A 27973-nucleotide genomic window follows, 5' to 3' on the forward strand; every position below is an offset into this window, starting at 1 on the left:
CCACCGCCAATACCTTGGTGAAAACCCTTGGAGCGGAGGCTATCCCGAAGGGCAGCACCTTGAACTGGTAGTGCTGGCTGTGTACCTTGAAGCGCAAGAACCTTCTGTGTGCTGGGAACATAGAAATATGAAAATAAGCATCTTTCATGTCCAATGTTGCCAAGTAATCTCCTCTTTTTAGTAGAGGGATTACCTCTTGGAGTGTAGTCATGCGAAATTTGAGGCTTGAAATACTTGTTTGCAGGGCGTAAGTCTAATACTGAGTGCATAGTTAAATTTTTTTTGGCACAAGGAACTAAGATGAATAAATACCCTGGTTTACCTGGTTGCCCGGGATGAGTTCTATCGCGTCCTTTGCAAGAAGAATGACTATCTCCTCGAGGATGATTTTTTGGTGCTCCAAGGAGTGTATTTTCTGTCTTGGGGCATGGTCGCGGGGGTGTTCCAACAGTTCGATACAGTATCCTGCGGACACTGGACAGCACCCATCTGTCCGAAGTGATCCTTTCCCATGCGTGGGTGAAGATGGAAATGCGCCCACCCCCTACTGGGGATGCATGGGAAGGGACCCGGAGCGGAATGTCACGGTTTGTTGGGAGGCGTAGCGCCTCTACCTGGGCTGCCTCTCCTCCTACCATGGCCCCTCTTTTGACCTGTGGCGTAACCCTGGGTAGCCTGTTGGTTGCCGGCCCACGATGTTCCTTGGCCCAGAAAATAATTGGACCCCCTCTGGGAATTTTGGCCGCGAGAGCGACAAAAATTATTATTATTCCCTTGTTGGTTTGTGGGTTTATTAGTTAGTTGGCCAAGGGACTATAAGGTGTCATATTCGTCCTTGGCCGTTTTGAGCGCCTCCCTCCACCACCTTTCCAAACAGGACATTTGGTTCCACCGACATGTCATTGAGGGTGGCTTGGGTCTCGGGTTTAATCCCCAACTGCCTCAGCCAAGCGTGTCTCTCGATTACTGTGCTCTCTGTAATAAGCCGGCCTGCATTGTCTGCTGCATCAAAATTAGCCTTGAGAATGCATCCGGACATCGATCTTCTTTCCGACGCAATCTGGGCCAACTGGCTCTTTAGAGGTTCAGGTGCAGAGGCAATGAGGGCCGCTACCTTTTCCCATTGGTGACAATTGTAACTTGCCAGCCGAGTGGTGGCATTAGCGGTCCTTGCTTGGTAAGCGGATGTGGAAGCCACTTTCCTTCCTAGCCCATATATTTTTTTGCTCTCCTTGTCTGGGGGAGCTTCAGAAGATGTTAGAGGTGTTCCCGCCCTCTTCCTGGTGGTTGTAACCACTAATGAGTCGGGTTTGAGCTGACCCCTTATGTAAAGTGGGTCGGAGGGGGCAGCCCTGAATAATTTCTCCATTTGTGGGTTAACTGCCCGGGTAAGATTAGGGGTGAGCAGAGAAGGGTTGATTCTGCGTTGAATAGACTTCAGAATCGGCATGGGCTTGGGCAATGGATTTTTTATCCCCCAGAACTCGCTCTGCAAAGTCCCTCTCTTCTTGGGCACCCCCCAACCTCCGAGTGTCTATCTGGAAATTGGTTGCAGCCTTAGCTAAAACCTCGTTCAGCAAGGGCTGATTATTCGCCGGTGGGTCCTTGGGAATAGGGGAGTCGAGACAATAGGCCTCTGCCTCGTCTTCCTCCTCCTCATCCTGGTCCTCATTGTCTCCATAATAGTCGACCCCTGCCTGGTCGTCCAGTGTTTGCATTTCTGGTTCCTCACCATACTGCTGGTTAGGTTCAATAGTGAATGGGTCTAAAATCAGCCCCTGAACTGGAGTCTCAGTACGGAGTCTCTTAGTAGGAGGTTGAGGGTCTCTGGATCCCAAAGGGGCAAAGGTAGCAGGGGTATTCCAATAGCTCTGGAAGTAATTAGAGTCTTTTTGTAAAAATCTACCATAAAAGACATTTTCTTCATTACTCTATCGATGTCTTCCGAGCTCCATTCTTTGGAACTGGGAATAACCCTTTCCTGCTGAGGTTCCTCTTCTATTCCCATATCCTGGGGAGTGGGAGGGACAACGTTAGGCCTAGTGACAGGGTCAGGGGCCTTGGACTTCGCTAAAGATTTGGGGTGTTTTTCTTTCTGAACCTGGTGTTCAGAGGCTTTTTTCCGTTTCTCCCCTTTTCCATGTGTAGAGGCATGTTTTCCTGACTATTTGGCTTTCCCTGAATCTTTCTACGCCTGGCGTCGAGATTCGGAGCTGTGTTCGCGAGATTCTGGAGTCTTAGAGGAGGGACGTTGAATCTCGGAGGCAGACGCCGATCGAACTTCCGGAGTCGACTTCGAACGTGCTGCTTGGGGGTAGAGGTCGGATTCATCTGACAACCATACCTCTGACTTTAGGAAATGTGGCACTCTTAGCAATCGTAGACGGTTGCTGTGTGTCATGGGGCGACCGTGACCTGGAGCGCCCAGAGGACACCGATTCTGCGGACCGCTCTCTGTGCCTTTTTCTGCCGATCACTTGACACACGTGTCGAATCTCGGGTGAGGTTAGTGTGCTTAGATGAAGGTGTATGGGTAGAGCCCTTGCCGCCGGGTGTTGTCCCCATAACTGCTCCGCCGGACAGTCCTCTGAGGTCGGGAGCTTGCGCTTGGGTGCCTAACGACACCCCTGTGCCCTCGCCGTCCGATACCAAGGCGTTGTACCATCACTGAAGGAACCCACAACGTCCATGGCCTCGAGCTGCCTGGCGTAGTGGGCCCAACGTTTGGTGGAGCGGTCCTTACGTGTCTTTGCTTTGAAGAGCTTACAAGCTCTGCAATTTGCCTCGGGGTGGTCCCTAGGAAGACACAGATTACAGGTGTTATGCTCATCTACCCAAGGGAATTTACGGTTGCACTTGGGGCAAAATTTAAATGGAGTACTTTCCATATGTTAATATCTGGCAGCGGGCGAGTATGTAGGAAAATAAACGAGTGTATTTTCCACCCCCCACTCTCCCTACTTGCAGAGGCCTTCCGAGGGCCAAAGTCCGTTGTGCAGTCCTGACAGCTGTTCGTTCTCCGAGTACCGGCGACGATCTTCGGATTCCCGACGTGGGATTTGAGAAACAGGGATTTTTTGTTAAATTTATGATAAATGGCTAAAAGCCAGGGAACTCCGCAACTTTGCTTCTGACAAGTATGGCGAAAAAAAAACAATCTGAGGGTCCTACATGCGTGAGGGATCATGGGTACAGTGGATGTCACACTAGGGATAGTATTACTGGCACGCCCTAGTTCGACGCCCCTTTTGGAATTTCGAAAAACAAACAAATACTCTGCAGCTTCCACTAGATGTCGGCCTATGCACAGCATGTTATCTAAGCAGATTCCACAAGCCTCAGAAATCTATACATCTATCTCTGATCTGATTGCTATGTAATTATATATGTCCTACTTCCAGGCAACGCCCAGAGGGATTCCACTTAAACAACTTGTGTAAGACTTACAAAGCACCACTTGGTGTACGATCTTTGGCATTTCGGTTGACTGTCCCAATGCCCAAGACTTCACTAAATAGTGGGAAAACCTGAACTGCAAACACATCCCCTAGCAGACGGACTTATTGTAAGTAAAAAACATATGAACATTACCTATGGATGGACCGCTCTGGTGGCAAATCTACTTCAAAGTAACCATCCTTACAGTCTTTTCCAACAAGCTCGTGCGGGTGGGGTCGGTATGGTTGCTCCTTGGTGACAAGTGAAATGCGAACTCTAGCAGGTCCATTGCAGTTGTTGATCTACAAAGAAGATGGAAACATGCAAATGAACAAGGTGTGGTTATTCAGTTTCTACAAAATGTCTGCATGTCAATACCAAAAATCATAGAGCTTCCTCTCACAGATAGCACAGTCCATAACCTCTTAGTGTAACAAACACTCTCCTGTTATAGGGCGATACGCCTCAGTATGCAACCAATATTAAGGATGCCTTCTTTAGTCCATTATTATGCTTGAGTGTGTGTAGGAGTTGGAAATACCTGCTCGTCTGAGTTTTCATGCATGGGTCAGATGTTTTGTATGGTTATGACAATGCTGAATAAGAAAAGGGACCCTGTTTGACGACCCGAAATCCTACAGCCCGTAATGGAACTATGAGTTGTACACACCTTGATAGTGGGGTGCGTTTTATTGGTGTCAGTACTCCTCTCGCCTGGAATGCTGCCGGCTGACCTGCCTTCACATTTGTAGCGGAAACGCATTCCTCGCTGCTTTGGTTGCTCGATGATCTCCACATATGGGGCCTGGCTGCCAGGGGGTGAGGCATCTGAGAAGTAAAAAGAAATGGAGAAGGAACAAATGGTTTAGTCATGACCAGGCAAACAAACTAATAGCTGAATAGAAGCCAGCACAGCAGAAAGCGGGAGGCATGAAACAGTTGATGAAAATAAAGGCCACAAACAACTGGTTAAGGTCATGACAAAAATAGGAAAACAAAGTGAGGTTAATCATTCAGCTTTCACTGCAGTCATTAGGCAAAATTAAATCACCTTAGTATACACTGCACTCCCATTCCTTTTTGTACTGCAAAACTATTATACACTCCACTCCTACCGCCCCCAACATTAGGGATACCATGCATGTGTGTCCATGGCCAGTGTAACGAATCCTTGGATGTCGCCACTTATTCCCGAGGGGAAAGCCCCTTCTCATGAGGCCAGGAAGAGAAGGTCCCTACCGAATAGTGCCGTTGGGGGTGGTACTCGGCAGGAGGATCTCCTGGGGAAAGACTTCCCATCTGGGGATAGGGACGAACATCCAAGGAAGACCTGGTATAGTCATCACCCAGCACCCTACACACTTCCCAAACTTCTAAACCCCAGTCATGTTCCAATACAGGCCATGTATTTCTGTAGGACCAGAGACTTGACTGACAGATGAAGAAGAACATCCGTTATTCAAGGGAGAGTAGTGATAGACGTACTGGGATGAGGCGGGAGCAACAAATGGAAGACCAAAAACACTGAAGGACTCAAGAGATGATGCCAATAATTGCCAATCAACTAATATAAAAACAGAGAAAAGTCTCCAATTGGCAGGAAAGGCAACCCAGGCCAGGAAGTTAAAGATCTGAACAGCAAGGAAGCCATGTGCAGATTCCCCCCCAGGTCAGGAGGCTGGAGGGGGAACCCTTGTACCCGAGGTGTCGGGCCACTCTGAGGAAGTTAGAACCAGAAAGGCGGTGGCGTAACCCAGAGCGGGTGGACAAGTGGAGCAAGGAACACTGCTGAAGCCGCCAGTCATACCCTGCCACAGGGTCAAAAAGAACCACTGTCGGCATAGGAGAGCAGCATTAAGGACCACCCGCACAGAGATCCCGGTGAAGAACTCCCAAGAAGCAGAACGGGAGAAGTAGTACATCTGAATGGGGGCTGGGTGCAACAGTCAAAGTTAACACTAAGTAAGAGTGTTGTAGGCATAATATTCCTCAGTGCAGTGGTTGGTCCTAAGTCACTTACTAAACAAGTAGTGAAAGAAAGAACATGGCAGATTGTTTTCTTCATGGTAGTTCCTGGCAGGGAAGTGAACCAGGGGCCTCATTCAGAGAGTGGCGGTCTGGAAACAAGGGTGACAGTAAGCTTACCGGCACTCTTGTTTCCGGACTGCCACACTACGAGTGCCTGCAGGAGCTGTTGCTCCTAGCAGGGTCAGACCTGATGGGCGCAGCGGCCCCTGCAGTCAGACTTCACGGAAGCACTGGCACCGTTCGCAACTGTGCCGGTGCCTCCATCTCCTCACTCCCATGGAGTCCTGTAGGACTCCACAGGATTAGTGAATCTGCACCTGACTTCCTGCGCCGCCGGGACTTGAAATGTCCCAGTGGCACCAGGAAGACAGACGGCGGATTCGGTGTTGTCGGTCGGCGGCAACCCACCAGTGGCACCGGGTTACTGCAAACCTCTGAATGAGGCCCCAAGTTTACCAACAGTAAATCATTAAATACTGGTCTGGGACCCACAAGAAAGGGTAACAAACTGATGAGTCTTGTGGCGTCATCACTGAACCCCAGCCTAAAGTCCATACCCATGTGGCCAGGGGACGGCAGCCGGTACCAGATTCTGACCCTGAGGGGTGCTACTATGAGGGAGTATCACATGAGAGGGGTTGGCTGTTGGGGAGATGTGATGACCTAGAATACCCAAATTACTGATCGCATGTTGTCATCATACCAATCCTTCCAGTGGTAAAACCCTAAAACCCCTTCTTGCTAAACACCCTACGCAGGATACCATTCACACTACACGTGTACATAATTCTCACTCAACATCTCCTGTTCATGTTGGTTTCGATGTGAACAAAAAGCGGAAGCAAAATATATTTTAAAAGAAAGTCCAAAACTCCGCTGGACTCCAACTCCCATAAAACCTTCAGTACTGGGATGAAGAAAGGAGATGATGTGGAACAGAAGGAAACCCTCACCCTCCCCCCTCCCATGTGCAGGGCAGTTGTTGTAATGCCCATCGGCTGCGCAGAATATTTAAAAATGGTGTGCCTTTCCATGGCAGTAGTGAAGGAGGAGCAGAGAGATGCGCAGCAGGAATCAGACCCGAAGGCAGACACATGAGAGAGAACTTGGGACAACGAGAGACCAAGAAAAGGAGAGCAGGTGCCGCAGAATAACCGTCGACACGCCAGCAGCAGTGGAGAGGCTGTCGAGGATGCGGTCACATTGAAAGGCAGAAACCCCAATGGCAGAGGACGGAGAAGCTCACAAGAGAAGTGCAAGAGGGTCTCCAAAGCGGAGAACGCTTCACAGAGGAATGGACATCACTGCCGCCATGCGCCACAGGCCGGACACGCCAGCAAACACCGGTGAGTCTGTCCAAGCGGATTTGGAGCCCTTGTGGCATACCAACTGGCTCATGAACTATTAGGAAATCATTTTAATTGTCAAACAAGCAACATAGAAAGACTGAATATACACATGTCTCCATATACGAAATGTCGATTTGGGGAAAGCTGGAGTAAATGTTGTTATGAGCAAATTAACTTTATTGAAGCTAGTGAAAGGCACAAACTGTATTCATTTTCATATATGAAAAGTCAACATAGGGAAAAATGGAACAAGTATTGCCACCAGCCAGTGACCATTAACAGTGATGATAACAAATCAAAACTTGAACAGGTCTCCATATATACGTGTTATTCTTAAAGAGATAGAACTGAAAGATTATGAGAAGACCTGGTGAAAGAAGTGCATCAGGCCGTGAGCCTTTGTGGAGAGGGGGTAAAGATACCTAGAGGGAAAGTATACAAGGGGATCTACTAGGCCCAGTGGGGGGGGGGGGGGGGATTCCTGGCATGGGGGTGCACCAGGAAATCTATCTAGAGGTTGTGAATAGAAAAGACATTGTGGAAAGGGTTCCTGGCAGGAGAGACCCCGGGAGACCTTATTTTATAAAGTGGCGAGTAGAAGAGACTTTTTGCCATTCTTACAAAAATTACCACTATTTGGAAAAAGATACTCTTTGTCATTCTTAAGAAGTTGTTGTACAAAAGACATTTCAACTATTCTTGGAGGAGCTATTGTTTGTTGCCAAGAGATACTTTGGCATCCTTAAAATCTTTTCGGTCCCATTTTGCAATCCTCAAATCGGAACTAAAATAATCAATGCAGGAAATTAAAGGGAATATAGTCTAGAAGAAAAAACTGATTCAACCGAAAGAGACCTGCAGGAAATGGTAGAATATTCAAGAGAGAATGAGATACTTGAACATCTCTCTTGCCTCTCCCAAAACCTAGAACTTCAATGTGAAGATCTGGAGAGCCGCTCAAGGGGATCCAACATCCGTATTGAGAACTTTGAGGATATTGGCAACAAAGATCTAAAAGAGGTATGATATGACATTTATAACACGTTTATACACAAGTGTTTCAAGGTGCGACAAAGCAAGGGAGGGGAAACAGGGGAGACCAAGATAGTGATCCTACAAGGCCAGGTGACATTGAGCTTGCACATGTGCAGGGGCCGGGGGGAGGAGCAGGCGGAAAGGGGAGGGGCAGTACATAAAACAGTAAAAAAAAAAAAGAACAAAAAAAACGACAATAATAGATAAAGGTGTGGCCAGCTGGTGGCAAGTGCAGCCATCACGTGTCAGGTGCTGGTAGGGGCTGTAGGGATACAGAAACAGTCCGAGTGCAAAGGTTGCCGGGGGGGGGCGGGGGTCAGTGCAGGTGTGCAACTGGAGGGGAGGGGACTTGGGCCCGAGATAGCGGGTAGCCAGGTAACCAGTGCAAATTCAGATTCAGCCAGGAGATCAGCAGGGGAGAGGAAGAGAGAAAGCAGAAGTAAAGAGGAAGGTCTTGAGGTGCTTCCGGAACCAGAGATGGTTCTCCTCAAGTTTTAGTGAGGCATGGAGGCAGTTAAAGAGGGAGGCCCCAGCAGAGGAAACATCTACCACCAACTCGCTGCTTTGAGAAGCGACTAACCCTGAGGGAGTTGGAGGCGGATGAGCGAAGAGCTTGAGAAGGAAGATATTTAGGAAGAGGTATTGAGACTCCAGAAGGCCTTGAGGATAACGCTGAGGGTTTTGAACTTAATCCTCGCTGCCACTGGTAGCCAGTGCCGAGATTTCAGTCCTGGAGAGATACGATCCCTGGGCTTGAGGCAAAGTACAAGTCTTGCAGTCCTGTTTTGGATGAGTTGCAGAGGACGGAGAGTAGAGGCTGGCAGATTTAGAAAGGCTGTGGCAGTAGTCCAGCCTGGAGAAAACCAGAGCTCTGGAGACAGCAAGTTTCTGGGGGAAGGAGAGAAAAAGAAGGATACCTCTAAGGAGGTGCAGCTGGAAGTTGACTTCTTAGAGACGTCAGAGATATGAGTCGAGAAGGAAAGGGTGGAGTCGAAGATGACTCTTTGGGGAGCTCTTGGGAGATGTGCAGGGGGAATTGGATCAAATGGATCAGATCTATCGTGTGGGTCCCAGAAGAGGGGAGCTAGAGCGTGAGCTGTCCTGGCAGCTAGCACTTCCTATGGTCAAATTCTTAACCCAGCATGTTTGGCAGCCGCCACAAGGATTAATCGAGCAGAAATACATCTCTATCAAGACCTAGCTCAATCAACCCTACAAATACGAAGAACGGTGGGTCCGATAGTCAAAGCCCTCTCACAGAAGCAAATATAATATAAGTGGATGCTCCCTTTTGGCTTATTATTTTCTTGTAAGGGCAAGCAACATTGCATCACGACGTGTGAAGAGAGGCCCTTAGCCTACAATTGGGCGAACAACAACATCAATGGGAATTTCCCACACCTCCCAGAAGAAAGCCTTGGTGGTCAAAAGTAACAAAAGGGTGGTGTGGAGGGTCGGCCCGACACAGCAGCCAAAATGATACAGGACAGAATGGAAGATGATTGGAAATCGGCACAGACACAAAAAAGGAGCATTGTCAGCTGAAGTGTCCCAGAAGAGACAACTCTAGGCTACCTACAGAAGTTCTTTGAACATACATAGACTTCTTCTTGCCTTTCCACCCGCCACAGCGTTTCCCCCCCCCCACCCCCCCCCCCCCCGACACCCTCTCCTCGCTCCCCTTCCCCAGTCAAGCCTCCCTAGCCCTCCCCAGGCCCTGATTGGTGGATTCTGTGCCGGTGTAAATAGCAAAGGCCTTACCCCTTGCTGAAACGCTCCTGTGCCACTTTTAAGATCGTAGGCAGCAGGTGAGTGCTTCTTCGATTTTGGTGGGCCCCAGCAGCTTTATTTTGCCTTCTTGTGCCCCATAGCCACCTGTTCTTGCTTTTTCACCCGGCACATTGTTTCCCCGACACCCTCTCCTCGCTCCCCTTCCCCAGTTCCACCACCCTAGCCCTCTCCAGGCCCCCGATTGACTCCTCCCCCTTATCCCAAAACTCACCAGGGCAGCACTATGCCCGGCAATCCCTGGGGCAACGGGCCCCAAGGCAAAGGGCGGCCCCAACAGAGGCAGCTACAGAAAGTGTCAGCAGCGGAAGCCAATGAAGCCAGCAGACAACAGACTCCAACAAAAACTAAGTGTGGCATGGGTGGGGTGTAGAGCACTCCAGAAAGCCCCCGCCACTCTACCTTACCTTTCCAGAACATAGACTGCCATAGACTTACAACATGCATACTTGGAGAGATTTGTGACCACTAGCCTAAATCTTTTTATGTCTGGACTGTAAATGTTGCCGTGCATTAGATACTAACATAATTACCAATGTTAACTAGTGCCACACCTAGAGAGAGCTGTGAAGATTGGCCTGTGTCACCTCTAGATAGGATTGTGGGTGTTAGCATGTGCCACACACTTAGATGGAATTCTTAACTTCAGCCTGTGTTGCATCTAGAAAGAAATGTGAATGTTAGCATGCACCACACTTAAATTAAACTGGGAATGTCACAAAGTGCCACACTTAGATGGAATCGTGATTGCTAGCCTGCCTCACATCTAGATAGGATATTGAAGATTAGCAAGTCCTACACTCAGAAGGAATAGTGAATGAAAGCAAGCATCACACCTAGACATAATTGCAAGGACAGCAATGCCAATTAACCTATCCCCTAACAATTTCACCCCTCTGCATACACCTCTCAAATTCTAACCAAACACAACAACAAGCCTACAACACAGCAATCCGCACAAACTTCACTACACTGCAACATCGCACAACAGCACACGACTACCGACTGTAAAACACCCCAAGCCCAGCAAATGGACCCACCGGGCTGAGGCTGACAACAGCACATCACTGCACTCTTGCACTTTTCCAGCTTATTCCCACTAACTCACCCCCTTCCCTTTTTCAGAACCGCCAGAGCGCCAGGCAGGGGACCACTCCGGTGGTGATAGTGCCGGTACAAATATCCTATCACATTAACATACAGGGAACCCTCTGTGAAACACAGGAAGATATGGTGGGGAGGTGATAAGAGCTCGGGTTGCCCAGGTGTGGGTATATAGGCTTCTCAAAGTCACTTACAATCCAATGTTAGGTCTTAGTTTGTCTCTGGGTATTTCTGGTGGGTCAATTCCGAGGGCAAGACGTCTTTGGGCTCATTAGAGACTTTCACTTGCCCCAGAGAGTTGCACTGTTGGAAAGTATGGCCAAGAGTAAGTGAGTGGGGGTATGGGAGGGGGGTGGTTAGAGAAGGAGTGATCCAGAACAGGGCACACAGATGGTGTTACGCTCACCTGGTCTCCACAGGGGCGCTGGACGGTCCGGTGTTGAGTGGTTTCTTGTGTCCCCCTCTGACTTCCCTTTTCGTCACGAAAGCAGGTTGCCTAAAATGTTAAGTCAAATGTTACCCAACCATAAAGACGAGGGCAACTCCCGACCTCCCGTGACCTCTTCTTGCACCCCTCTGCTATGTCTCACCTTTATGTTATGAATGACGGACTCTCCATCCTGCAACTGTATGCAGGGGTGCGTAGTAGTTCATAGATCTAGTTACATCACTGATGCTGCAGAGTTCCAGACAACAGTGACTCAATGGGTAAGTCTTTATTCCAAGGTATGGATTGCTTAAGAGTTCAAGTTGCCAAAAGTTCACTCCTGTGCCTCTTCCTTACAGGTTTCCCCTTGGTGCTTAATATGGAGCAGGGTCCCTTCCGGATGGTAGCTGGCTTCCAAGGTAGGTTTAGGGCCAGCGTTATGCAATAGTCTTTCCACACGGAATTGTTGTGCTGTTTGTATTCTGCAGGTGCGGTATATCCAAGACAGATTCTGTGGTGATGTCTTGCGGGAACGTGAGGAAGTGCTGCCTTCAGGCGAGTAGCGGTGCTGTGCAAGATTTAAAAGTCTGAATGAGGCCTTTCCCGACTGCGTGGCTAACCTGATGTCTTCTTTTGTGTTCTACATATGCAATAGCTCCAGAGCGGCGATCGAGTGAGGGTGCTTCAATGGATCGCTGGAAGAAGCAGCCTTCTGCGAAGTATTAGCGTTACGCAGCTAAACTGGTGTCTTTTCCTTTGCAGCTCAGCAGAAGCGGAGACTCCAGAGCGACCGAGATGGAGCATCAGGTAAGAGTCTTGTTCTGTTATCTTCTCTCTCTTTCTTCCTTGCAAGTAGCTCGAGAGAACTGGAAGGGCGTGGCTGAAGACTGGCCTGGAGTTTGCAGACACTGAGCGTTACGCTGCAGGAGTGCAGAATAGCGCAAAGCGTGTTCTGTACTGAAGGGGTGGTTTATATAGCCTTTAAGAAGTAGTCCCCAGGTAAAGTAGTCCCTCCAACCACACCCTAGCAAGTAGTTCCTTGGTAAAGTAGTCCCTTCAGCCTTCCTCAAACTGGTCTGCATGTGGTTCTCTCCCTTTGAAACCTGCCTTACTTGAGATGGTAACATGAGCCTGGCGCCAACGGCGCCAGGACCGAGTCCAGGAAGCCCTTAGGGAATCCTTTGGGACCTTGAAGGTCCCCATGGGTGCCAATACCCTGGGCTGGTTGGTCCGTTCCTGATGTCTGGGGGCAGGTACCGTGAGAGATGGGCAAGGGGAGAATAAGTTCTATTACACTAGAAATTAATAGAAAGTTGAAAAGAATTCAAAAGTGAAAGGGGGGGCATAAAGGTGGAAGCAGGGGTAGACACTGGAGAATCACAATCAAACAGCAAACTCATGACATAAGGGGATGGAATTCCCCGGTCAAGAGAAAAAATAAATAAATAAGGGAAAAACCGTATATAATAGCATTCCAAGAAATACAAATTCAAAAACAAGGAAGAGAATATAGATGAGAAGCTACCCCCACATCTTCCACGTTAATGCGGTTGGGAAAACCGGGGGAGTCCTCCCAGCATGCCGGAACATCCCAAATATTAACATTCTAGGTACTCTAGAAGATAAAAGGGGGAAGATTTCTCTTTGTTAAAAATCAACTAGGTTCACGCAAGCCATTTCTATTCATATAGCGCCAAAGAAGCAAGCCTGTGGGCATCAGGGCGTTGGATCATAGAGGTATGGCCAAGGAGCACAAAGCCGGCAATCGGACACAAACAGAAAGCATCTCAATAAAATAAGGGAGTCTTAAGGGGTTCTTCTAAACAGGCCAGGAGACTCGCACTACCACAAATCTGGGGGAAGGGCATTACTTAGTTTGGGCACTATAAAGTAGAAATCCCCTTGACCCACAATAGAACAATTAGCTCTTGGCACCATCAACAGGTTGGAATTATTTGATCGTAATACTCTAAGAAAGCTTTTCTTTAAGATCGTCTGGCCCGGATTCGAATAGGCATTTGCGTGCAAATGTAAGAGAGAATGAACTCTTGCATCAAATGGAAGCCAGTGCAATTATTTCCTTACTTGGGTAACATGTTCTCTATGCCCCACACCAGTTATTGTGAATACTGCACCATTTTCAGCACCGTGGAGGTTCCCCATTTCTCCTTTATCTATTCTTAACAGTAGCGTGCCACAATAATCGAGCTTAGCACCTAATATAGCCCTAGCAAAACTAGCACAACTCTGCTCTGACAAAAAGGAACGTTGTTGACATACAAGCCTAATGCAATCGGCAGAATTGGAAACCAAACTATTAACATGTGCCTTCATGGTTAGTTTTATCCAGATATAAACTAAGAGCATCTTAACTTTAGGCAGGGTGGCAATGGAGCAGCCAGCAATGATAAGATCATCATAGTCCGAATTAAGATGCTTAAATCTCGCACCGGTCCCGGGGATCATTAACTCTGTTTTTGTGTAGTTAAGGGCTATGCCATTCTTCAACATCCAATATTGAATTATGAAGTACACTCCATTAACGACCTGTGTCTTCTTTATAATCCCCTCACAAGGGGATAAGACACAGAGTATCGTCAACATGATGTGTATACATCATCCCTCTTGTATTGAGAAACTCAAATAATGGCTTAGTATAGAAATTATAGAGGGAAGGAGAGAGGCAAAATCCTTGTGGCACCCCAAAAGGGACATCAATAGCCTCTGCTGCTATAAACTCTTGTAGTTCGATGGCGCAAAAAAAAACCCCAGAATATCATGGTCCTATAAATCAAACGCAGCCGATAAGTCTAACAACATTGCGATCACAAGCTATCCCTGCTCCATAAGCTGCAGAATATTGGCCTTTAAAATCAACAAAAGCAGTCCCCATACTGTGTGCCGCTCAAAAGCCAGATTGGCGCTTACTCAAGGTATTATTTGAGGTTACTCAAGATATTTGAGGTAAGGTGTTCCTGTAGCTAGAGATATGCTACTCCATCAAGAATTTTAAGCAAGAACAGAACGTTGGTAAATGGACCGATTAGTGGGATCCAATGTCGGCTTTCTTAAGAGGGGTTAATCCAAAGCGTTTTTGACACAATCTGGGGCAGAACTCTCCACAAATGATTTATTGTTACATTTGGTAATTGCGGAAATTAACACAGATGAGCAGGCCTTGACCAAAACTGCCGGGCAGGTATCTCCTTTGCAAGATGTGGGTTTTAGTCAGGTCACAATGTCTCCAACTCCAAAGACCTGAATGCCAACCTATCCTGCATATTATCCTCACAGGGGTCAATTAAACAAATGCAAGCAACTTAAATGCATTGATATTCTCATCTGCTCGGTTTATTACACATTTGCTCAAATCTTCTGAAGATTGCTCGACATAGCATCATGAACAGAAGTACACCATCCTTTATCTTTCACAATATTGTCTTCTACAAGAGGATTTTCTAAATCTTAGCACCCTACAATGTTTTCGTGTATTAAAGCCTGCATTACTAATCCTGGATTCGAACTCCACTTTCTTGGCCCCCACAATGACCACATTGTGCTTCCTTCTTTATTTTCTAGTCTTAGATTTTGTCCATTTGTTGTAGGCTTTCCGCTTTGTTAGTTTTAACCTGTCAATCTCTGGCAAGTACCAGGACTTCTTAAATCAAGTTACGAGATTTTAAAAAGGTGCAATAGAGTCCACTACCTTATCTAAAGCAGAGTGGTAAACATGCGCTAGATCATCTGCTGTTTCAAGGCTAGCCACATCTGTTGAGGGAGACAGAAATGGGTTCAATGCCTCAAGAGCAATTTTCTGGGTATTCCTTGAAACAATAGTAATTCTTTCCAGCTTCTTCTTAGTCAACCGCTTGGGTAACATTAGTACAATAGTGGTCTGATCACAGGCAGGGACACACATCCACCTCCGTAAACTGTATATTCAGACTTGCTAACCAATCTAAGATATTGCCTTTCCATTGTGTAGGCTCGTGTACGTGCTGACTGAAGCCCAGATATTCTAATGTGGCCTCAACAGATATAGCATTCTGGTCTAACACATTAGTTCACCATAAGATACAATCCCCACATATAATTAATTTTGTTGTCATTTAATCAAAGGAAGAAACATATCTAGAAGTTCTATCTGAAAGTCTGGCATTCCAATAGGCGAACAATACAATAATACAAAGTTAATTGCGGTATTATAGTCAACTGTCAATTTCACAAGATCATCCCACCCAGTAGGTTCCAGAATATGAACCATACGAATATCTAAGACTGATCTGCAAATCAAAGCCACACCGCCCACCTTCCCATCTAATCTGTACAAAAGATTTTATAGCCAGAAGGCACAGCAAGTGAGAGAGAGAGAGCGAGGGGCCAGCTGCCTCATGCAGCCATGTTTCTGTGATTGCCAGTATATCCATAGACTGATCCAAAATATAATCAGCACTCTCAATAGAATGCTTAAATCAGAGAGCGTGTATTAATTAATGCACATTTTAATGTTCTCCTCGTACGCACTTTACCCTCTGCCCTAGAGGCCACAGGGGTCTGGACACCTAAAACACTTTCTGCAGTTTGTTGATCACCGCCTTGATCCGGGGATGAAAAAGCTCCACCAGACTCTCCCACCAAGTACGCTCTATACAATCATAATGCGCCCGGTTAACCATAGACGCCAAGGATTTACTTCGGGGGATCACCTGTAGAGTGAAGACCCATATCCAGGTACAGCAGATGAAGTATATGGTAAGATAAAAGTGCGAGCCTCCAGAATGGAAGGTGTGCCGAGGCAAGCGCTGAGGATAGACAGACGCTGGGGGCGATTGAGTGTGGAAGGTCAAGGCCCAGAGGATGCATAAGGGCCCTGGTACCTAATCAAAGCAACTGTGAGATTAGCAGAGGAAAGAAGGGGGGATTGAGGGGGTAAAGAGGAAAGTCTTGAAGTGCTACGGAATTTAAAGAAGTCCTGCTCAAGATGCAGAGGGAAGGGGAGGTTGTTCCATAGTAGGGAGCCAGCTGAAGAAAGCCATCAACCTCTTGTATCTGATATATATATATATATATATATAAAAAACAAAAAACGACTACTCTCCATCATTCCTGGCTCCCTCCAGTTCCCAGATAAAAATCCACACATTTGAATACCACAATACCAAGCCACAGGAATATTTTCACAAGTTGGAATTTAGTATGGTCTTCTTTTTTACTGTTGTATGGCAATATATAAGGAGTTTCCTCATCATATCCAATTTAAAATTCTGTACCACAGCCATTCTCCTTTAGGATGGCGTCATACCAGGAAGGCTTCAAATTGTCATTTGCTTTGTACATTATGGGAATGTAAAGGATGCACATACAGTAGCACTACACAGCAGCCACAGTCCTTTACCATTCCATTATCAATGTGTTGTCTGCCTGCACTAGCGTTATAGTTCGCAGACACATGCTCATCTGCAGGCAGTCCTTGCTTTGCACTTTACATATAGGGACTTCTCTATTTTTCCCCAGTAAAAGTATGGGCTTACAAGTGCTAGCATAAAAAGTGCTGTTGGCTAAAAAGCAAGGATTGAATCAGACACGCATGGAATGGGTCACTTGGCAGCTAAAAAGCACACATTTGAAGTGTGCACCTTCAGACAAAAATTGAGCGGCACGACAGGCTAGATCAACTTAATCACTGTTGCATTTGACAAAATTCTCAAACGGAAAAACAAACCTTCTATGGCATATACGCAGATGCCCAAAGCCTTGCAGATCTACAGTTTGAGCCACTTCTCCCACTGTCTGTACGCCCCGCCCCAGTGGGACGTTGCATCAAGTCCCCCAGTCGGCCTCCACCACAACATCCTATTGTGTCCCTGCACCCTCCTCTAATACCCTCTTATTACTGCCGCTGGACACCACTACAATCTTTCACCTTCCTTTTTTGTATGATTTACAACCCGTTCTTGGGAATCTCATTACCCAATCTTGCGATCCCCCTCATGTAATCCTCAATCTGCATATTGTGCCCCCTCTATTCAGCCTTCTGTGTCCCTTAACCTTTCCCCTGCTTAGGCATTTACCCATTCCTCCCAACCCCCCAAAACCCCCAAAGAAATGCCCATTTCTCCCCCATGACCAACCAAGTTTGTGCTACTTTACAAACCCCTACAGGTTTGTGCTACTTTACCAACCCCTACAGGTTTGTGCTTCATACCTCCTTCACCATTATTAGTCTGCATCGTACAAGCCCCTTTCCTCTGCTGTCTTGGCCCCAGAACCACCCCCCCCCCCTTCCATGTACGCCATAGGTCTTGCCCCACTCAGTAGGTACCCTTTAAGTCTTTCAATTGCGCCTAGTCTCTGCCCCAAAAACACCACCTCTCCCAGGTCATTGACCCAGAAGCCAGAATTTATCCATCCATTCTCTTGAGGCCAATCTATGTACCATCTATGCTACTCCCCTTTTTCTGTTCTCTTCTGCTCTCCATTTGCCTCTTCCATCCTCTAACATTTCCTCATGCTACCCCTTCCATAACAGTGTGCCCCCTCTCCAATCTCTGCATTTCATTGCGGCATCCTTATGGCCCTTCTTTTCATTGTGTGCTTGCAATATCCAGCATGTTCACATCTCTGTTGCAAGAGCATCAGCAGCACATAACCAACATTCTTCAAATGTATAACCAATACATTTTCGAATATGTTAAATTTTCAAAGCAATATTGTGTACACAGCTCGCAGTTTCGATGAAAAGTGGAAGTAATCCTCTTTAAACCAGTAGTAGGAGAGTGGGGGTGGGGTTTATGGGGGGTGCCACACAAAGGTATGTCCTTTATTGGCATTTCACTCAGTTTTCCCAAGACGTAATCCCTTCTGTAATTCACTGCCCAGTCCAGATGCACTATGGAAGAGCCCATCCATCTAGTCCTTATTGACCACACTGCAGAAGGAGTGATTTGTGTATTGTATAGAAGATTCACTTATACAGAGTCATCAAGAACAGCTAACCAACCAGGATTATAGGAAGTGCAATGACATATCTCTGCACACATTTCTAATATTGCAGTGCATCTGTAAGGAACTACAAAGGAGTTTGCTAGAGTTAAAAACACACTGTAGGCACAAGGGAAAACAAACATACCTGAAAGGCCCCAATCACGACCAAGGAACGGAAGGTAATCTGGAATAAAGCAGAAAGAAAAGTTACAATCAATATACTGCTAAACAATAGCCAACAAACCTAATCTGTAGGTTTTCGGAGTCTCTTCATCAATGGCTCATTCCATCGGACATCTAGTCCACAGTATGTCTCCTTGTTATGTCAACTTCAGGAAAGCCAAAGGAGGTACACTTTTCATCCTGTCCCACCACACCTAAGGTCAGTTAGCACAGAAGCAAAATAGTTCACTGTGCTGTGATAAACCGTTCTCGTCACTCACAGAGACGTGGCTGCACGAAGCGGCAGGCCCAGCCCTCACGCTAGCACTCCTAGAAAATTACCAGATATTTAGAGCAGACAGACCTAATGCTAAAGGAGACGGTTTAGCCCTCATGGCTAAATCTGACTCGTCTATAAGACTTGTACCGTCACCTCCTTCCCCATCCTGCGAATTGCTTAGCCTCTGGCTCCCCATATCCAGTTACCATACTCTCACCATCTACTTATTCTACAGGCCCCCATTACCTATCAGGACATTTGAAGAGGACTTATCTAGCATCCTAGCAAATAATATCAAAGACTCCACACAAATATTACTACTGGGTGACTTTAACCTTGGGTTCCATGACCCCCTTAGACAAAAATGCCCAAACAATAGTACATTTCCAGTGAGAACAAGGATTGACCCGAAGAGTTTCCTCACCTACCCATGACAAAGGCAGGACCCTAGACTGGGTATCGGATCTGAATTGTGATACCACCATCACCAAGATCACTCCCCAACATTGGACTGACCACCATTTTATCTCGTTCTCCTTAGTCACTCCTTTACAACAAGTTAAAAATATAGTTATGGCACCTCCTCTTCGGACGAGAAGCAAAAAGAATCACTCCAGAAAGTCTCCTCCCCCTCATCCTTCCATCACTGAATTCACTACCTAGTACCTCCGACCCCAATCACATGGTTGAAACTTAGCATAGTACCATGTCTAAGGCACTAGACTCTATTGTGCCTCTTAAAATGCGCAGAAGCAAACAGCGTGCACACCCTAATACCTGGTTCTCACCACACATCAAAAATCTGAGACTTCAAAAAAGGAAATTAGCAACCTTGGGTAGGGTCAATCATGACCCTACTGATGAAAACAAATTAACTCCAACAAACTTCGCCAACAGCTAAAAAAAGAAATAACACAAAAAAATACCTCCATATTGATAGAATATCTAAAGCTAGCTCTAACACGAAAGAACTATTTGTGATACTACGTGAAATGGAATCCCCTACTCCACCTATAGGCAATGCCCCCAAGGATAAACTATGGTGTACAAGCATACAAAACGATCTAGCTAATAAAATCAGTCTACTTCAAAATGAGATTGCAAATAAAAAAGCCTTACTAGATACCTATGACCCACCTCTGACCAACCCTCTTGAATCTAACAAATTATTACAACCATTCAGATTTACCAAAATCTCCATACAGAAAAATGAAAAAATCATCTCCACTAAAAAACCATCAAATTGCCAAGGCGATAATTGTCCAGCCCAAATTATAAAAGAAGCAGCAAGAGACCTTGCCCCATTAATTTCTAAACGTATCAATGTGTATCAATGCCTCCTTCTCAACTAATACAGTCCCAAGTAACTTAAAACGATCATGGGTCTTACCACTACAAAAAAATAAAAAAAAACTACAAAAAAATTAAAAAAAAAACACAAACTCTAGATACAACCATCCCAACTAAACAGGCCGATCACCACTGTGCCCTTTCTTTTAAAAATAATTGATAAAGTAGCATATGTGCAAATACAGTCTTACCTTGAGGACAACCACCTCCTAGGCCTCAAAATGGCACGGAAACAGCACTAATCGATCTTGAAACCCAAATAGAGGAGCTTAAGGATAACGGGAAAACAGCTATGCTTCTCCTCCTCGACTTGTCTGCTGCCTTCGACCTGGTAGACTACGAAGTGCTAGGCAGACACCTGGCATCAGCAGCTCAGTTCTCTAAAGATGCAATCGCCTAGGTCCAATCGTTCCTGAACCAATGAGAGTTTTCTCCCCATCGGCATCTGCTGACTCAATCTTAACTACATGCGGCGTGCCACAGGGATCTTGTTTCTCGCCGACTATGTATAACATTTTTACCAAGCCTCTGTTCGACAAATTGGATAGGCTGGGTGTCACCTACACTAACTATGCACAGGAGACCCAGATCCTTATCCCACTTTGGGCAATCACTACGACGACTTAGCCTTGGTAAATAAAATCTATCTCCTTATTCAGGCATTGATGGCAACCCATGGTCTATGCCTGAATAACGACAAAACAGATGCTGATTTTGGGCTCCGCCATGAACCTAAAAAAACTGAACAACTATTCTGCCTTTAATATAGATGGAAACACAATCAAGGCTATGAAAGAAGGAAACACCTTAGGTTTCTACCTTGATTCTGCCCTCACCTTAGAGAAACAAGTCAACTCCCTGGCTTCCACAACAGCCTGCACTTGCAAGCTAATCAGGGCCTGCAGGCCATTCCTATCTTAGGCAAGCTGCATTACACTTGCCAAAGCATTAGTATTATCTAAATTGGACTATTGCAATGCCCTACATCAGGAAGCCAACAAGTACATTTTAGATGAACTCCAAATTATATAAAATAATGCGCTAAGAACTGCATTACACATTCCTAACAGAGAACATGTGTCAGACATCTGAAGAGAAAATCTCTGGCTGAAAATAAATTATAGAATCCTGCTGAAAACAGTGATCCTAACCTACACGTGCTTGAACAATGTAGCATCCCCTTACTTCACAGAGAGAATCGCAAGGAAAGGGTCTTCCAGACCTTCCAGAACCACCAATGCCTTTTGTTTAAACATTCCCAGATTTAAATTTAAAAAAAGCTGGAGGAATCAGCTTCCCAGTGAAAGCCGCCCAAGCCTGGAATGCCCTTCCCATTTACCTGAGAACTGACCAATCCTGTCTCAGCTGCAGACGGAACACTGTCAACTGGCTGCGCTCCAATGACATTTAACCTGTCCCACGTTACCCAGCTCGGCAACCTTCGCACTTACTGTATATAGCTCTGTTCGTCCTTCACTTATGTTTTCTGTATTTGTATTACTCACCGTTGTATCCCACCTGTTGCCTTCATCCTATGCAACATGCCTTTTCTGTAACCTAAGTTGTGAATTTACTTTATGCTTTCGTTGCGCCCAGTTACCCACGGATTCGGTGTGCCTAACAAATAAACAACAAGACAAACTAACCAGGCACATTGCTCTCAAAGCCTCACGCATTTTTATGAGCTTGCCCCTTCCCAACACGCCCAGTCTCACTTCACCTTGATCTTCATTCACTACATACTGCCTTTTCTGCACACCACCTCTCCATTAATCACCATTCCATTCTCCACTCTGCCCCTCCGTTTGCTACTATTTCTCTGGCTCTGTTACCAGGACCAAATTCCAATATACATCGTAGGTTCCAGGCATACTTGCACCCAGAAAATAGTGCTCAGCCAATCGCAGGTGGAAATTGCCAGTGCCCACCCGCATTACAGCAGTCACCTAGCCCCTTCTCAAGTGCAGCCATCTTTTTTCAGCGCATCACTTTGCGTCACCAAGTCCCTCTCCCAGCCCGTCCCCCCCAACCCCCACCAGAAGCCAAGTCATCCGAAAATCCCCACTTAACCTACTTGCCTGCAAGCACGAACTCTGGTTGCTACATTTCATCCAGTCTGTGCCGTGCCACAGCAATACAAATACAGGAGACATGGTCCCTATTCTATCAATTATGGCGGGGCCAGCTTGTTTTTCTTTCTTAGAGTTTAGGCAAGTAAAGATGCGCTCACACAATCTTAGTAAAAAAATAAATAAAAGAAAAGCATTCCATTTGTTTGCACCCTGAACAAAGCCCTAGGACAAAGCGCCCTGGGTTGTAAATTGTCACCCCTTTTCCAGGGGTGAACAGGGCAGGTAACAGCCGAGAATCCTGGCTTTGCTCGTGCTGAAATATCCTCTGGCTGGCAAACCATTGTCGGCCAAGTACGATCCCTGGCATGGGGGTAATTGCTATCCACAATCTGTACCTCCATTTTATTCAGAGGTGTTGTAGAGCCCCAAGTCACCATAATTAAGACTCCACAGTTTCGCTTCCCCCCCCCCCCACACACACTAAATTACTGTTTCCGGTCAGCATTTATTCATAAAGACAGATGGACAGAAATTCAGTTCCTTGCTTCGCTCTCCAAGCAGTCATTCATGCCTTCCAGGCTCATCAATGGTTAGTGCAAACTAAGCGGGGAGGAGATAAGAAAAGGAATTCGTTATATTTTTTGTTTAAATGGTGGGTAGATGACTACAGATAAATGACCCCAAAATAAATGTGCATAAATACAGATGGAAATGTCTGAAAAGTACATACTATAAAACCAGGAAGTATTAACCACAATGCAATTCCAAAGCACAGAACAGGGTGCATATATAAAATAGAAGATGGGAACCGACTGACAAAACCTGTGAACATCTTTTGCAGATATAGGGATGAAATGCCATTTGTCCTCAAGTCTCCAGAGGTCACAATAAAAAATAACAGGTTATGGGATAACGCAGAGTTAAGTTACAAACTAGAGAATGTATTTTGCACATACATCATTTCAATGTGGTAGTCTTAAGGGTAGAGCATCTGCTGGCCATTAGCATTTGGGAGGCAATAACAGTGAAGATGCAGGGGTGCACAGCTCAGACAACTGCTACAAAGCCAAGGGATGCAGATTAAGAGTTAGCAACTGCAGAGCTGAAGTAGTGTTAAGGTTGTAGAAGACGTGAGCCATGGAGGGATTAGATTAGGAGCAGGGGGGATAAATTGCTTACCCGTAACTCCCATTTCTCCAGCAGTGGTATCTTTCATAGATGCACATGCTATGAATATTCCTGGGAATCCTCGGTTACTGGTTTGTTACCCTTTTCTCAAAGGAATCTAACACCTTTTGCAGCATATCCACCTTATGGGTGCTTGCGGTCCCCACCAATGAGACCTAGAGCATCTAGCACCACCTCTGCAGCTTCCCTTCAGATGTTAACTAGTTTTTGCTGACTAGTGGAATGCTAGAGCGTTTTTAACACTGGAAAAGGCTCGAGTGCGTATGTGAACCCATGAACGATACCAATGCTGGAGAAATGGAGTTACAGGTAAGCAAGTTATCCCTTCTCCGGCATTGGATATTTAATACATTCACATGCTTTGAATTGAGTACACAGCAGTATCAGCTTCGATTAGGTGACAGTAGGTAAAAGCACAGAAACTTGCAGGACATACCTTATTGCAACAGACGCTGTATGACTGCCTTTCCAATCCCTGCGTCTGCTGAATGCTTACTTTGCAGGCAGCATTTCTTTGTGAAGGTGTGCCAGCCCATAGTGCCGTTGAAACAGCAATGGCGTTTGTGGAGTGTGCTCTGACTGTTGCCCGTAGAGGTTGATTAGTTTTTGCAAGGCAAAAAGAAATGGCGGCGGAGATCCACTTGCATATGCTCGGTTTTATGATTGCTTTCCCTTTACTGGACTGGCCGTATTCCACAAAGAGCTCAGTGGGGGTTCTGAAGGAATTTGTCCTGTCCAAATAGCATTTAAACGCCCTCTTTAAATCTAAAGAGCGTAATGCAGCCTCCGCTGGTGTTGTGGCGTTTTGAAAACAGATAGGAAGCGCAATGGTTGGAAACTCGGAGATCTCAGGGATAAAGTGGAGATTGTCACCAAGTACCACTTTGTTTATTCCAAACCTTAGGTATGGCTGATCCATTACTAGGACCTGTAACTCCGATACTCTTAGAGGATGTTATGCCCACCAAGAATGTGACCTTTCATAAGACAAACTTTATGTGAGCGGTAGCCAAAAGGTTGAATGGTGACTTCATGAGGACTGTGTTCAAACTCCTTTCAGGTGGCATTTTCGTAGCTGGGGGGGGTAGAGGGGGGGGGGGGGGGAGGTGTAAGAACGAAATAATCGTTGCAGAAAATGCTTGACTAGTCTGTTTATGAAGTGGAGCGCAGCAGCTTTTTCTAGTGAATCTAGAAACGGCTGTGAGGTGCTCTTGGATGAGACAGAAAGTCCACTTTTAGCTAAGGACAGCAGATATGAGAGAATTTGTTACAGTTGTATGGAGAGGGGTTGCAGAATGTGTTGTAGCACACACCCCAGTTATAAAAACGTTTCCATTTTAGAAAGTATGAGCAATTGGTGGAGGGTACACTCGCAAGTATGTTTTGGCATTAGTGCGTGATGTTCAAAATGTCTTAACTCCCCGAAATCTGGAGTCATGCCTGTTGTGGGCGTGGGGGCTAGCAGGGGCCACACACTCAGGCACACACAGAGAGTACGCCGGAGATGTGCGTCTGCTCCGGTCCCCGGCGCGAACTGCCGGGTGACCGCCTTTTGATCTCAAGTCTAGCTTCGAGAAAACCTTCGCCCCCTGGAGTTCCCCAACAATGTTATCAAGGGTGGGCGTGAGGTGACGTTCCCTCTTGATTGCTACATTGGGCAGCCTCATATCTACGCAGATGCGTACTGCCCCTGGCTGTTTGGGCTTTGGGGCCACCACAATTGGAGAGACCCAGGGGGTGGGCCCCTCCACCCTTTCAATAATGTCTCGGTCCACCAGTGACTGTAGCTCCTTTTCTACCTGTGCCCTTAGATGGAAAGGGATGCGGCGATGTTTAAGCGCTGTTGGTCTCACTGACCCATCGATGTGTAACCATATGGGGTCGGCCTTTAGTTTTCCAATGCCTGTGAAGATCATCTCAAAACGTTGCAACAGACAATCCAGATCAGTGCGATATACCGCAAAAGTGAAGTGCACAATGTCTAGCGCTTCGGATGCAGCACAGCTCAGGAGGGAGTGCGGGCTTACGTTGGTGACAAAAAACCTTGCTTTTATTCTGCTCTGACCGTGAGAAACTGGGGCTACAAACACTCCTTGGATGGGAAGAGGTGTATCCCCTCCAAATGCGTAAATTCGCGCTGTGGATTCTGTCAGTCCCGGCGGACCTGGGAGCGCATTGTAATGTTCAGTTGCTAGTACGCAGACGCCCCAGTGTCTATGAGGACCGGAGTGGGGACCTCACCAATGTTGACAGTGCATGTGGGTTGTCGACCTTTCCCAGGGCCCTTAGCGATGCTCGAAATGAAGAAAATCTCTTCATCATCCTCTTCTGCGATGTTGAGATCCTGCATACCTTGTTCGACAGAAGACACGCCCCTCACTCTCCTAGTGTCACTCCTGCCGCTTCTCTCTGGTCCTCTTGAAGCCGCTACTGGTGCCACCGCCCTGCACATCCTGGCATAGTGTCCCGATGTGCCACACCGACCACAGACTCGATTTTGCCGAGCATTCACCTGCATGCGGCAAATCATACCCACAGTAGGGGCACAACGGAGCAGCACTTGGCGCTTTGGGGCCGTCTCCTCTTCTTGGTGCCCATCTCGTCCTCCCTGTGGCAGAGCGTCCTAGTGCATATGCTTCTTCCTCTTTCCTGGAGTGTGTGGCTGCGTCCATCTTCTCCCCTCTTGCCTCTGCCAGTTCGTAAGCTCTCCCCATGTCCAAGATCTGCTGCAGAGTCAGTCCCGGTTCCCTCAGGACGTGTCTCCTCAGTATCCCCGAGCTGCAACACTGCAGCAGCTGGTTGCGAACCATTTCTTCCGCGTTTACCCACCTACAGCAGGAAATATGTAGGTTTGCTTTACTGTTTCCAGGTGTGTGTTAAAAATGTAATTGCAGTATTTACAGAAGAGATCCAATGTGCAGAACTTTGTAGAGGAAAAATGATAGGCACATTGAGTGACATATCCTTCTGTAATAATATCCTATTCTGCAACATGCTGTAGGAAGTGAACCAGCTTTAGAGTGGCTGGTAATGGTACACAAATCATTTGTTCTAAAGTTGAATACTTTCTAATTCCATTTTACTTAATTTCTACTTTCCTGTTTGAAGAAACACAGTTAGCCTTCGCATAAGTTGCTATGAATGCTATATTCGGTATATCCATCAGGACCTTGCACTGCAGAGACAATTAACTATTCCTGTTCCATGTGGTTGGTGCTCCTCCTGCTGTTATGCCATGTGTGGGTATCGTCAACCTTTGCTTTACAATGCAATGATCCACTCCACCTGTTCTACATGGTGAATGTTTGGATGATTTGATATGATCGTTTATTTATATAGCGACTATGCACAATGTGTTTCAAAGCGCTTCAAGGCAAGGGAGGGAACAAGGGAAAATACAACCACATTCTTACAGGCCTGCTGTTGCCCAGATTCATTGTTTCAGTTTGTGCGACTGGAAGCCTGAACAGCTCCTATTCAAGTGGACGACTTCTGTGCAAGTGAAGCGTTAAATGGTTTATGCTGCTGTTGTACCGATTCTATGCATGCAAGGGAGCTTGCAGTGTTGTTGCTCATCTGTTCCAATGACGAGAGGGTGTTCTACTGCACACTGTACTGCATCTGTTAATTGTGAGGGAAACATGTTTTTCTATTATGATGTGGATCGCTGGAGAAGAACAAGTTACTTACCAACTGTAACGTTCTTTCGACTGGATGTTTCCCCACGTATTCCTCATCATATGATAGTCGTACCCTGCCAGCTTCGCTGCTTCGAAAAAAAAAAAATACATTCTCGGCAGTGAGCGCTGTGCACGAGGTCGTGGCATTGATGTCCCTCGACAGGCTCTGTACCGTGTCGAGGTCACCATCAGTATAAATAGCTTATGCCACTCCCGTTGGCTTTAGTTCTGTTTGAGGAAATATTCGAGGACCACCGAGGCGTGCCTCATGACTGATAGACTCTTCGTGAGAGGAAAGTGTAAGAAACGTAAACTGTACTGCAGGGGAGGATGGAAGGAGTGATGAGGAATAAGTGGGAGGAACATCCAGTCGAAAGAACGTTACAGTTGGTAAGTATCTTGTTCTTCGAAATGGATTGTGTCCTCCCACGTATTCCTCAGCTTATGATAGACCCCCATAACAGTGGTAATTTTGGCGGTGGGATTACTGGTTATTGTTCTCATGGACGGAATGAAATACTGCCTTGACAAATAAACCCTCATTGGAGGAAGAGGCATCTAAGCAATAATGCTTGATGAAATGAAGGTATGCATTGATGCCCATGTTGCAGCTGAACAAATATCTGCTGCAGGGACTTTCCTCTTCAGAGCCGCAGAAGTAGCCACCCTCCTAGTGGAATGGGCTTGCAGCCCATCCGGTGGGTCTTTTCCCGCCAATCTGTAGCACTCAATTATAGCAAGAATGATCGAGCGGGATATAGTTTGTTTTGTCACCACTAATCCTAATTTATAACCTGTATAACCCACAAAAAGTTGGTCATCTTGACGTAATTTTGACGTTCTTGAAATGTAAAAACTGAGAACCCTTATGGGGTCCAGTCTATGCAGTCTCTCCTCTTTGCCCAAATGAGGAGGAGGATAGAATGTTGGTAATATGATTTTTTGTGAAAAGTGGAAGTCAGAAACTACTTTTGATAAGAAAGATGGTTTAACCTTAAGAACCACTTTGTCCTTGTAAAAAAGTAGGTTTACATGAAAGAGCCTGTAGTTCACTAACCCTGCGGGCTGATGTTAAGGCCACAAGAAGG

At 46.3% G+C, this 27973-nt stretch overlaps 1 protein-coding gene across 2 annotated transcripts in view; it reads right to left on the minus strand.

Moving 5' to 3' along the window:
- The window catches only part of RELA (RELA proto-oncogene, NF-kB subunit), a 507042-nt gene that overhangs the window by 380593 nt on the left and 98476 nt on the right, over positions 1-27973 (minus strand). For both annotated transcript variants that reach the window (XM_069644816.1, XM_069644817.1), the window contains exons 3-5: positions 18299-18337; positions 4109-4266; positions 3592-3740 (exon numbers count right to left, since the gene is read on the minus strand). In XM_069644816.1, coding sequence (XP_069500917.1) covers positions 3592-3740; positions 4109-4266; positions 18299-18337 — 346 coding nt within the window. The remainder of the gene's footprint in view (positions 1-3591; positions 3741-4108; positions 4267-18298; positions 18338-27973) is intronic.

The sequence above is a fragment of the Ambystoma mexicanum genome, chromosome 2p, assembly GCF_040938575.1.
Source record: "Ambystoma mexicanum isolate Mex_15411 chromosome 2p, UKY_AmexF1_1, whole genome shotgun sequence".
NCBI classification, from domain to species: domain Eukaryota; kingdom Metazoa; phylum Chordata; class Amphibia; order Caudata; family Ambystomatidae; genus Ambystoma; species Ambystoma mexicanum.